This window comes from Spinacia oleracea, chromosome 2, assembly GCF_020520425.1.
Source record: "Spinacia oleracea cultivar Varoflay chromosome 2, BTI_SOV_V1, whole genome shotgun sequence".
In the NCBI taxonomy this organism is placed as follows: domain Eukaryota; kingdom Viridiplantae; phylum Streptophyta; class Magnoliopsida; order Caryophyllales; family Amaranthaceae; genus Spinacia; species Spinacia oleracea.
Genome location: NC_079488.1, coordinates 93,720,083 through 93,732,711, shown reverse-complemented (window position 1 = coordinate 93,732,711; position 12,629 = coordinate 93,720,083). Strand labels below are relative to the sequence as shown.

The 12,629-nt window shown below is 37.5% G+C and overlaps 2 protein-coding genes across 2 annotated transcripts; one reads left to right on the top strand and one right to left on the bottom strand.

Annotated features, from left to right (window-relative positions):
* Nucleotides 1–377: 377 nt before the first annotated feature.
* On the top strand, nucleotides 378–4,319 carry LOC110801407 (ervatamin-B). The gene is made up of 5 exons (XM_022006763.2): nucleotides 378–914; nucleotides 2,009–2,244; nucleotides 2,643–2,783; nucleotides 2,871–3,299; nucleotides 3,914–4,319. Exons 1-5 carry the CDS (start codon nucleotides 503–505, stop codon nucleotides 3,968–3,970), a joined length of 1,275 nt encoding a protein of 424 aa, XP_021862455.2. The 5' UTR covers nucleotides 378–502; the 3' UTR covers nucleotides 3,971–4,319.
* Nucleotides 4,320–6,695: 2,376 nt separating this feature from the next.
* LOC110779880 (uncharacterized) lies at nucleotides 6,696–7,892 on the bottom strand. The gene has a single exon (XM_021984338.2). The coding sequence runs from the start codon at nucleotides 7,699–7,701 to the stop codon at nucleotides 6,841–6,843; it is 861 nt and encodes a 286-aa protein (XP_021840030.1). The 5' UTR covers nucleotides 7,702–7,892; the 3' UTR covers nucleotides 6,696–6,840.
* Between the last annotated feature and the right edge of the window lie 4,737 nt (nucleotides 7,893–12,629).

Genomic DNA, 12,629 nt, shown 5'->3' with positions numbered 1-12,629 from the left:
ATTATATTTTAATCCAAGTAGAATTATAATGTAAATAAAATTCTAATGTAAATGTAAATATCATTCTAACGAAATTTTTAGGTGTTAGCACTCTTATGGTGTTAGGATTCTTAACATAAAGTAAGATTTTGATACCTAACATTCCAACGGAAACTTTGATCCAATGGAAATTTTAATTTATCCTTTTTTTTAATTAATTAAAATATATTAATAATGATTTTGTTTTAATTTATCTTTATTTTTAATTAATTAAAATATATTAATAATGATTTTGTGACTGGACATTCCTACGTGGCGTTCCGAATGCTTTCCAAAAAACTCCCCTTTATATATATATATATATTAGATAGTCCAATACTCCAATCTACTCCAACTTTGCGGTCGACATTGTAACACCCAAAACTTTGATAGACCAATCAACACCTTAATATTTGCCAACTTTTACTCCCAACTATTCCGTCACTTGACTCATTTCCACAATTATACGAAGTACATCTGAAAAATGGGAAAACTTTCATTATTACTAATATTATTATTCACTCTCCAAATTTCCCACCTGAATCTCTCTCAATCAAGCTCGGATCTTTTTGATTCATGGTGCAAAAAACATGGCAAAACTTACCCATCTGAACAAGAAAGACAATTCAGGCTCAAAGTTTTTGAGGATAATCTGGAATTTGTCAACCACCATAACAGCTTACGAAATTCCACTTATACCCTTGATTTGAATGTTTATGCTGATTTGACCCACCATGAATTTAGAAGTTCAAAGCTTGGGCTTTCAAATTCTGCCAATGATTTGATAAGGTTGAAGCATAGTAACCCTGTTCAATTGCCTGATGTGGGTGTTCCTGATTCTCTTGATTGGAGGAATCAAGGTGCTGTTACCAATGTCAAGGATCAAGGAAATTGTGGTATGCTTTACTGAAATTGTGGGGTTTTAGTATCTTTGTGATTTAAGGTTGAGAAATTGTGGTATGGGTTTTTGGTCATGTTTTTTTAGGTTTTCTGTATTTATATTTTTGTGATATAAGGCTCAGAATTGGTGGAATTCCTGAAATTCTAGGTATTTAATGGAAGTTTATTGTTGGTGCTTAATTAGTAATTTCGAATTTTGAGCTGGTTTAACTGATAGGTGGGACACAGTCTGTATTTTTATAATTAATTCACACTGGTTAATTTTGTTGGCTGAACAAGAATTATAGTTTGATTCTGTGATTGCTGTTTTTTCTGCGTATGATGGACTTCAAATTTAGTTGAGTAATTCAGGCTCGACTCGAGTATGTAGTCCAGGACTCGAGTACATAATACAACTAATTCTTTCTCATTATATATGTAGCGAATATTGAACTAACAAGATTTTGACATCGGCATTCAATCTTGTTTTAGATGGAAAAGAGAAATGAAGTGGATAAATCAATGGTTTCTTCCAAAGATTTTGATTTTTATTTTTATTTTTATTTTTATTTGTAAACTGTAGTGGGTTGAGGATTCAGCACATTTGGAATCTTGAAATGCTAGTAGTAGATGTGACTATGTGAGATGAAATATCCTATTACAATGGCTGATTACTGTTCCTTATCAATGTATAGCTAAAATATTTGACAACCTTTGGCTTTGGATTATAATTTACTCAATCAAAATGGCTAATTAAACTGCTTGTGGTCACTGCTTCTTATATAGTGAGTACTGAGTAGTATTAGTTGATATTAATGTGAAGTAGCCTACCATCATTTGATTGATGAAGATGGCCTAATGGCCTTCTTTTACTGGCAAAGGTAAGGCTGCAAGCTGCATATATCTGACAGTCGACCTTCCTTATTTCTCAGTTCTCATTTTCACCATGAGTTTAGAAAAGCATTTTAGAAGCATTGCTGCATTTGGGATTATACTGAGTTGATGTTTGCTAAATCCGTAATCAACCAAGTCTTCTTCCTTTTTGTAAATATATTATAAAAGCTCGTGGGGGGATAATGGTTTCAGAAATGAGCCTTGCTTTGTTTTTCAGGTGCTTGCTGGTCTTTCGCAGCTACAGGGGCAATTGAAGGTATAAATAAGATTGTTACGGGCTCTCTGGACAGCCTTTCTGAGCAGGAGTTAATAGATTGCGATAGAAGCTACAATGAAGGTTGTGATGGAGGGCTCATGGACTATGCTTACCAATTTATTATAGATAACCATGGGATTGACACTGAGAAAGATTACCCATATGAAGCTAAACAAAAATCCTGCAATAAGAACAAGGTAAGATAGTTTCCATGAGTCTGTATTTTCTTTGATTCGGGAGTATGTTATGCTATGACCTATTAACTTACAGATGTTGCGGTTATAACAACTCTAAAAAAATCGAATAAATGGGTAAAAAATCTCTGCCAATATTTATTACATAGTTTCGGGAAGATCTTAAAACTTCTTAGATGTCATTCTCATTTTCCTTTGTCATAAACAGTACAAGAAGCTGTTTGCATTTAGTGGCATTCACATTTGACAAAAGGTCCTATGCCTTTGTGGCAAATAAGGGAGAAAGCAAACAAATCCTATATTTGTTCTAATGCTTCCTGTTTCAACTTCTGTCTTTTATAAACGAAGTTGCTGATTTTGGAGTTATTAACACAAAAGAATCTGTTTTTTGACTATTGCAGCTTGCAAGACATGTGGTAACCATTGATGGTTATGCTGATGTCCCTCCTAATAACGAAAAAGAACTCCTAAAAGCTGTTGCAGCTCAACCAGTAAGTGTAGGCATATGCGGCAGTGAGAGGTCATTCCAATTATACTCTAAGGTTGATTTCTTTACTCTTGGCTTTTCCAATTACAAAGCTTTGTTTTTTGACATGAAAGTTTTACTAGTGTAGTGTTAATTCTTGCAGGGAATCTTTACTGGCCCATGTTCCACCTCTGTAGATCATGCTGTTCTAATTGTTGGTTATGGTTCAGAACATGGAGTTGATTACTGGATAGTTAAGAATTCATGGGGAACTTCATGGGGTATGAAGGGATTTGTACACATGCAGCGGAACAGTGGAGTTAGTGGAATCTGTGGCATCAACGTGATGCCGTCATACCCAACTAAAATAAGCCCTAATCCACCACCCCCACCACCTCCAGGACCTACTAGATGTAGTCTGTTCTCATCTTGTCCTGCAGGTGAAACTTGCTGCTGTGCGCGGAGCTTTCTTGGTATATGCACCGCATGGAAATGCTGCGAGTTAAATTCTGCAATATGCTGCAAGGATCGTGTCCATTGCTGTCCTCGTGATTATCCAATGTGTGATACAAAGAGAAATCAGTGCCTCAAGGTTAGTATCAACTATCAACTTCATTCTGGTATTGACAGCTTTGTCCGTAGGGTTTAGTTGACTTATACCTGAAAAGTAGGTGGAACCACCATTGAATAAGGGCACATTGCAAGTGCTGGCCACAATTGTTGTCGTAAAAGGTCGATTATGCCGATGGAAACTGATATTGTGTAAAGAACTTATATTTTGAGTAGAAAAATAAAGGCAGAAAACGGAATAATATGTTTGATAGAACCAGAAGGGATACAAAAGTAGTGACTTGAGGCCACCAATCTCCAGATTTAGTGACTTGAGGTCACCACTCTCCAAAACCTAAGGTTTACCAAATTCTCACTATGCCTCCTGTAACCTAATGTGACATTGTTTATAAATTTGGGACGGATGGAGTAGTTTATAAATTTGTTGTTAATATGACATTGTTTTCTTTTGCAATTGGTTGTCCGTCCTTTTGAGCTGTATGGTTTTATCATGTTGATGCTCTAATTTGTTAAAATATTTCTAGTATGTTCATTATCTTCAGTAATTGATTGCTTTTTGAGTTGAATCTGTGGGTTTTTGTTCTGTTTACATGACGACTTTTTCGAGTAACACCAAAAAAATGTTGGATCTTGCAGCGAGCAGGAAATATCACTACAGCCAAACCATTCAACAGCAGACAAAGCAGCTTGTGAAGAATCTAGCAGTACGATAACTTGGTGCTTGTGAAACTATCCTTGAATGCTTATGAGTATTCTTTTACACATTGTGACGTTAGAGGCAAGGTAGATACGGCACCCATGCTATATAGAGGAATTTATGCAGTGTTTCGATACTGCACATCTTTGTACGTCATGTATAAACGGCGTAGACAGACGCATAGTTTTGTTTCCTTTAATCTTTATTTGCCTTGCTAATAGCCTATTACTTCTGTTGAGGAGCTCTTATGTTCGTATTAATCTCGTATACTACTGTGAATAAGATGAAAGAAATTTCAAACTACAGTTTCCAAATGAAATTTATGTACTTCGTATTCCATAACAACATTTACAATTTGCAATTTTGTTTTGTTTGCATCACTACATGCAACTTAACTTTTATACGAAAGTTACAAATCAAGAATCAATCAAGCAAACAAAATACTGCCTCCATTCAAAATCCAAAAATACTGGTCACATTTCCTAAAACAGTACACAAAAGTTCTTAATTAATTTAGTAATCAGGACTTCAGAGTTGGGGATATGATAGAATTTCTACCACCACTATTGGAGTACAACTTACAAGGAGTCCTTCATTAAAATCATGTCATCCTTCAGTTTCGACTTTCGAGAATACAGATAATATGATACCTGACTACGGACAGATGGAATGATAAAAGAGTGTCTGACTACTAGATTGAAATTTGAAAGACCATGGACCGCACCACCAAAAATCACAAATGTTGCAAACAAGAACCAAGAACCAAGAGCAAATGCAAATTCTTGTGTATTAACTCTAGAAAACAACAATCCCGTTCCCGATTCTGTAGCAAATTCTCAAATAATATTTGGTACTTTAAAACAAAGTATCCTCAATATGTAAGGATCAATCTCAGATTCTCAGTGCGTGTACACCACAACTTAATTCATAGCAAAAAGTAAGATCATTCTTCAATCTACCCATCCCCTCAAGAAAGAGGAACACAGATGTGTTAGTTCTTGTACACTGATTCTGAAGCAGACGACTGCAAAACCATTTAGTTCTTGATTTGTACTGCGTACATGCAATGGCAAGGCAGAAGCATACGAGAGGTGAAACTGTTATCACTTTTCAAAGAAAAAACAGAGAATGGCAATAAATTGGGCTATTTTCATCAATTCTCAAGTTTCAGCCACGCATTAGTAATACAATCTAACCAGCAACTGCATTTATGTTTTCATTGAAATTGAGGTCAACTATGCCACTCAAGAGAGTATGTCCATTTGCTAGTTAAGTAAGTACTCCGTACTTCTCAGAAGGTGGGAATGACAGAGAGGACACAGACTCAAAGATGAAGAAACTAAGAACAGAAGATATGTAGGTAACTATCCTTAACGCCTCCATTATCCATTAAGAATTCTTGAAAACCAGCCTTTCTGATTCAGTCACAGTGACTGTTGCAAACTAGCAAATGATGTCCCAAAATAATTAACCTTGACAACAAAGACTGTACAGAAATAAGAGCCAAAGGTAACAATCCTCAACGGCTCAGAGCCTTCCACCATCAAGGGTCCTTAAAGTTAAAGCGAGAGAGAGCAGATAAGCATCTCATTCTGCAGCATACCATAAAGGATAAAGCAATGCAGACTCAAGCTTGCAAACAGCCCATAGTGGAGCTTATATCAAAGGCTATAGATATTGCAAGAGTGCAAGACTACTCCTCCTCCGCCCACACACACACACACAAAAAAACTTCCTGTCATCGGAACAGTGTTGACTCCGTATGCCCGAACAATCCTCTAATAAGGGTAAGGTTTTGACATAAAGATCAGCAAATTTATCCATGGTACTCTCTTCAATAAGTTATGGAATGAAAAGAATTTCCTTGGCAGTTCTGTTCCCTACATACTTGAGGTGGATATCAATTTTGTCACTGATTAATGAGAGACATCGTTTGAGTCAGGTTACCAAACCCTCCATCACTGAACATCTAAGGATATACTCCATATGATGAATCCAACTACAATCTACTATGAACACCAGACTTTGAGCACATGCACTTAGTTTGGTAGAGTGGAATAAGATGGAGTAGGAGCAGAAAGGAAATAAGAAACTTTCGTATGTTTCATCTAGCATGTTACATTGGTAATAATGGCAAAGATGAAATGGAAAAGATTTCTTAAAACCCTCTCAGTTTATGTTCCTCCCAAATAAGCTGAACGTGAACATAGAGAAAGTAAAACAAACATGAATTCACTCTATTTCCTACCAGTTTCTCTAAATTTAGCAAATCCAATGAAGGAACAAACCAGCGAGAACGCTACTTTCCTTTCACTTCCTTCCCTTCTCCTAAGTTCCAACTGTTAAGCTAAATGCACAATAGCAATCAAAATTACACCACATGCATTTCAAACACACACCATCACTTGAATTTCGACGGACAAGTTTCATAGGCCAAATCCAAAACAGTGCTTACCTATTGGCTATTACCAAAAACTAAGTACATCCCTCACATATACAGTATAAGAATCACAAGCACTCCCCTATAAATGACATAGTCAATCAAGCAGGTCTAGTATACAATACAACGAATGTATGTTGTACAACATGCTTTGCAAAGTTGACTAACATATTTGGAGTGACTTTTTGCCAAATCAATCACACAATCAGCAGCAAGCACACAACAAAAATTAAAGTAAGCTCATTTAACACCCATTGAAGAACACAAAACAAAACATCAACTACCCCATAACAATACTTTTCAATTATGCATCAATAACATTCATTTACAACTTTTTATACCAATACATTCATTCCAATCAAAAACCAAAAAACATAAAAAGTAGTTACCTATCTATTCACAAACCTTGCCACCCACATTTTACTTCTATGTTGAAGAAGATGGAAACACATCCTTAACAGCAGAAGCAGCACTCAAATAATTCAAAGTATTCCTCAAAGTCTCCTTCTCTCTCCTCAACCGCGCCGCGGTATCCTCCAGCTCCAGCAACGCCTGCTGCTCGCGCGGCGCACCTTCGAACGTGCTCCCTACAAAGAACGAAAACGGCGTTGGAAATAAATTCCGTCGTAAATCCCCAACCTCTTTCTCTTCCTTCCCATTCAACCGATTGCTCAACCTAATCACATCCCTCATGTAGCTCTCCACATCCTTCGCCAAGCTCTCCAAATCCTCGTGGGATCCATCGGAGGAGGGCTTATCCTCGAGCCAATCCACGGCTGCCACGAGGTAAGGTTTGGACCGTACGATCTTATTGATACGGAAGCGTTCCTGACCCTTGCAGATTAGGAAGAAGCGATCGTCGGCGAGGCGCTCGTGCTTGACGACCTCACCGACGCAACCGACGGAGGTTGCAGCGGCGGAGAGGGTATCGGAGAAAATAACTCCGAAACGGAGGTCGGTCTGGAGGAGGGTATGCATCATTATACGGTAGCGAAACTCGAAGATTTGTAATGGGAGGATTGAGCCAGGGAAGAGGACTAAAGGGAGGGGGAAGATGGGGAGTTCTACAACGTCGTTTCGTGGGGTGGGGTTAGGGGAAGGAGGATTGTTGTGGGGTTGTGGGGAGGATGAGGAGGCGGAGCAGCGGAGGTTCCGGTGGTGTTTACGGTGGCTGTGGAGGAGAGAGAGTGGGGAAGGGTGGAGGAAAGTGGGTGGCGTGGGGTTTAAGGAGGGTTTAGGGGTGGTTATGGTGGTGGTGGAATAATGGAGGAATTGAGGGAGCGCCATTGTTGAAGGAGGAGGGAGAAAATGTGGGTTATGGAGAAATCGTTAGAGGAGAGAGAGTGAGAAGAGAGAAATGATTAGCATTTTTGTGGACGAGTTGATGAATTGACGGTGTTTTTTCTGAGATTGAATTAGTTGAGGGAGATGGGAGGAGAGAGAACGAGAAGAATGGAGTTTGGGTGGTGGAATTTCGGGGAGGTTTTTGGATTTTTAGGGATTTTGGATGTGGTTTTGAAGGATTACACGTGAGAGATTGGATAATCTTTGGAATGATTTTATTGTGTGGCACGTGCTATTTGGAGATAGTTTAGCATTTATGATAAAATGATCAAAGATATTTTGATATTTATCACATTTTAAGTTTCTTGTTTTTGTATTTACCACCTTATAAAATGTTATTTCATATTTACTACATTAATCTTATAAAATATTTTAAATTCACCACCTCTTAGCGGTTTTCATCAAATTTTCGGCCCATGTGAACCTTGTTTAACTAACTTCTTCAATTGAAAACCTACTAAAAGATGAGGAAAGTTTAAGAAGTTGGTTAAGTGAAGTTCACATGGATGAATAATATGATGAAATTCGTTAAAAGGTGGTGAATACGAAACTTTTCATAAAATTAAGGTGGTAAATATGAAATAACATTTTATAAGTTGGTAAATACAAAAACATGAAACTTAAAAGGTGGTAAATATGAAAAATTCTTAAAATGATACATCAAAATGTTTTCGCAATATGTAAAAGCTATCTACATTTTAGTGATAATTTTTTGGAAAATTATAAAAAAATAATTCAATCTTTGACCGTTCTTCTAAAAACAGTACCACATTTGATTTATTCTGGAATAATACAAACTTTGGTGTGTAACTTACCAAATCAGTACTTGACTTGTTGTTTATTGGATTTATAAGTAAATATGACACGTGTCATGTAACACCCCGACCTTTAATTCAATTATTAAGCATAATTAGCAGCGGAATTAACCTAATTTGGTCGGGACATTACCTGCCGTAACTCCCTCTTGGGAATTACAAGGCAACCATCGATCATAAGCTATCAAATCCCAAAAGTTAATATAATAATCCTTTATATTACCAAAATAAAAGTACATAACTTACTAAAAGTTCTTAATTAAACTATTATAACTTTAAGCATAACTAGGTGAATATTATAATGGTGAAATTCCTCGCCACTAATCGTTTCCATCGTTCCCCGCAGTACCTAAAACAGAAAACAAAACGGTGAGCCGAAGACTCAGTAACGAACTATTCTAGCAACGTAAATTCATTTCAATTCATTTTATTTAATAACACAGGGAGAATAGAATATAGTAAAACATTTTATAAAGTCCTTTATTTAATTCATTCATAACTTTAGGGTGCACATGCTAGCTGTGGCAAGTATGACATGGTGGAACGTCTTCCACGATGGACCGTTGTCCATAAAACATGGGGCCTTGGCCCGAAAACATGAGAGCCTTGGCTCAATGGGCGGATGCCCCATGGGTACATGCATGACCGAGAATCGTAACCTGTGAACATATACTGCCAAACGGGCTAGGTCTTTCACTTTCCTTTATCATGTTTCGTTTAATTTTACATTTTAGCCTTTTTACTTCCTTTGAAATAACATAATTCCTTTAGATCATGTGATCAACATAAAACATCATTTAGATCCTGGAATCAATAAAATATCATTTCTTTCCTGGCATCATAGAAACATCATTTCATTCATGGTTTCTTATAAAGATTGTTTTATAAGAATTTCAATCAATCATATTATAATAAATAATTCAATCAAATCACATTTCATTTCCCGCAATTCATAAAACATGTCAAAACATTCAGTTCATAAATCAATCATAACATTGTAATTTCATAAACGCATTTATAAGGGAATTGCGGGTACTAGCAATAGCCGTTACCTCACTTCCACAATTTTGCTAAGGATTTTCGTTGGTTCGTTCGTCCTGAGCTCCGAGTCCAATTTCTTTAAAAATAGTAAATAATTGAATTAGTACTAGATCGATAAATAATTTAAAATCAATACTTTATAATTAATAAATTATATAAGTAAAGTATTTTATAAATAACGAATTTTAATGAAAATATACTTTTCGAAAATATTATTAATCGGAATTTCAATCGAAATATATATTTAATTAATTCATAAATCGTTTTTCGTGAATATTATTAAAATTCCATCTTTGTTACATAAAGCTAGTAATTTACTTTATTAAAATCGATAATTAAACATGAAAAATAATAACAATTTATTAGTAACTAATTTATATAAAAAAAAGAATTATTAAAACATAAAAATTAGTAATTAAGGAATCTGAAAATAACAATTCAATTTTTCACCAAAGCCCAAACCAAAATGGCCCAACCTTATATTGGGTTTGTAAGAGAAATCAAGGGCTTCAAAATCAGAAATTGGCTTTCTCTCTCTCCCCTTTTCTTTTTTTTTCGGTTTACTGGGAAGGGGAGAACAGGGGAGGGAAGCAGAGGAAGGCACGAGGAGGGGGAAAAGGGAGGTTGGGGTCTGGACGGCTCGGTACCGCCGAAAAACGCCGGTGAAGGCGACGGTGGTGGTGGTTTGTGGCGGCAGGATGCGAGGGAAAGGGTGGGAGGTGCGAACGGAGGAGGGAAACAGGGGAGTTTGGTGGCGGGTGGTGCTTGGGAGTGGGCTGAGGTGGCTCGACGGAGAGTGCAGGCGGCGGAGGTAAGTTCACGAGAGGGTGAAGGTGGCCGGAGTGGTGGCTGCAATGATGGTTTGCGCGGGGATAGGGGCGAAGGGCAGGGGAGTGCGACGGGGGGGGGGGGAATAGTAGGGGAGGCGAGGGTGGTGCGTGGGGTGGAGGACGGGTGGTCGAATGGTGTTGGGATGATGGTTCTGGGTTGTGGTGGTTATGGTGGTGGCAGACGATGGTTGTTGGTGGTGGTTGCTCGAATCAGAGAAGATGAAAAGGAGAGAAATTGGTTTTTGGTTTTGGTTTTTGATGTTGAATTTCCTGAAATGGAAAATGAAATTTGTATACAGGAAGAGTGAAGAACAAGGAGAGGTGCTTGGGGTCCAAGTATCTGAATTTGGACTGAATTGAGGGAAAGAAGGAAGTCTTGACTTCTGCTTTGGGCGTGGAGAGCAAGGGAAGAGGAGAAGGAAGAAAATTTCTTCACCCATTTGCACGTGGAGAGCAAGCAGAAAAAGAGAAAAGGGAATTTTGGCTCTTTTAAGGGCAATTTCGTAATTTCACATTATTTGGCCAAAAATTCAGAAATTGTTGCTATTTTTGAAACTTACTAAAAATAGAAATGTTTAATTAAAATAATTCTTTAAAAATAATTATCGTTAACGAAAAATAAATAAATTTTTGTTTATAAATTTATCGTTTAAAATAAATCGTAAAAACGATTAAAATATCGAAATTCGATTATTCGTAATTATTTAAAACGAAACCAAGTAAACAAATATTTTTAATTTTAATAAATCAAGTTTAAAAATTTCGGGGTATTACATGTCACTAACTAATTGGTCCAACTTTATTTTTTATTTTTTAGAACACATCTTTCTCCCTCCTCCATTTCTCCCCCGCTCCTCCAGTTCTTCCCCCGCGTTCACAACTATCTTTTTTTCCCCATTCTATGTGAATTCATCTGCACCATTTCCTCCTCTCACCGGGCACGAGCGCTACCACCGTGCAATCAACCAAAAGTAATATCTCAGACAAACAACGATCACTACTCCATTGCCGAAAAAAAGACCAACTCCTCCTCTCCCCCACCATCTGCAATGGGAAAGACCCTTCCCCTTGCCAAGACTTCATCCTTGTCGTCGACGAACTCCAGTAACTCTTCAATGTTAACTTCAAATCGTGTTTTTCTCTCAACAATGCGCACTTCCAGTCCGTTGTGCAACTTCTCCTCACCTCTCTCAATGCTTTCATTGAAGATTTGCCGATCAAATCGAGCGACATGGAATATACAAACTATGGGCCACAGAACAATAGAAAGAAAACAGTTCCCTGATGACAAGGACTCCGATCAATTGACAATCTCACCAGCTACTGCTTGTTTAATTTTATTATTCTACAATTCAATCTAACAATTATTATTGATTTCTATTTTGCTTTCCTTTTATTTTTTTGGGCTTTTGTAAGTGCTGGCTTGATGTAAAAGTTGAATACATTTAATAGGAGAGAAAGGGAGGGATTGATGCATAATTGTTTGCGAGTGTACTCACATAAATATGACACATACATGTAAAACGATTATCATTGTTGGTCAGTTTGGTGCTGCTTAGAAATGAGGTGGAAATGTTGGTTTTATGGTGTATATGGCTGGTGTTGGTGATAGATTAAGTAAGGGTGTTGATGGTGACTGGTGGGGCATTTTTTCGGTGGATATGTGCAACGAAGTTGAATGTTGGCTGGACATTGTTGAGTGGGTTGGTGTCACTAGTACAAAAATCTTCAAAGGTGGCGCTAATGATGGAAATTTGTTAAGTTTGTGGCGAGCTTACATGTATCTTGCCCCATTTTCATAATTGAGAACTATGGATAAGAGCTAAAGTACTTTAAAGAAAGGAAAAGTACTTAGGGGGTTCAAACATAAAACCTTTTGAGCCTGTCGGTATTTCTTTGGGGGGGGGGGGGGGGGCTTGCCATCAGTAGTTACCATTATCATCCCTAGGGGGGTCCATGTCCTTGGCTTTTACTTTTAGAGGGAAGGATTTTTCTTTAAGTAATCATTAAGCTTTCCCTTGTCGACTAATTGATCCAAAGCCCTCTTCAGCTCCCGACAGCTCTTCGTGGTGTGCCCGCACTCGTGGTGGAACTCACACCAAAGTGACTTGTCCCTTTTTGCTCCGGGAGTCTTGATTCGTGGGGGAGTTAGGAGAACATCCTTGTCCTTAAGGTCGAGGTAGAT

Excerpts from the sequence above, each read along its gene's own strand:
- LOC110801407 (XM_022006763.2), top strand. The coding sequence starts at position 503 with ATGGGAAAACTTTCATTATTACTAATATTATTATTCACTCTCCAAATT. Across the intron at positions 915-2,008 it reads CAAGGATCAAGGAAATTGTG|GTGCTTGCTGGTCTTTCGCA; the intron begins GTATGCTTTACT and ends TTTGTTTTTCAG. Across the intron at positions 2,784-2,870 it reads CATTCCAATTATACTCTAAG|GGAATCTTTACTGGCCCATG; the intron begins GTTGATTTCTTT and ends TAATTCTTGCAG.
- LOC110779880 (XM_021984338.2), bottom strand. The coding sequence starts at position 7,701 with ATGGCGCTCCCTCAATTCCTCCATTATTCCACCACCACCATAACCACC.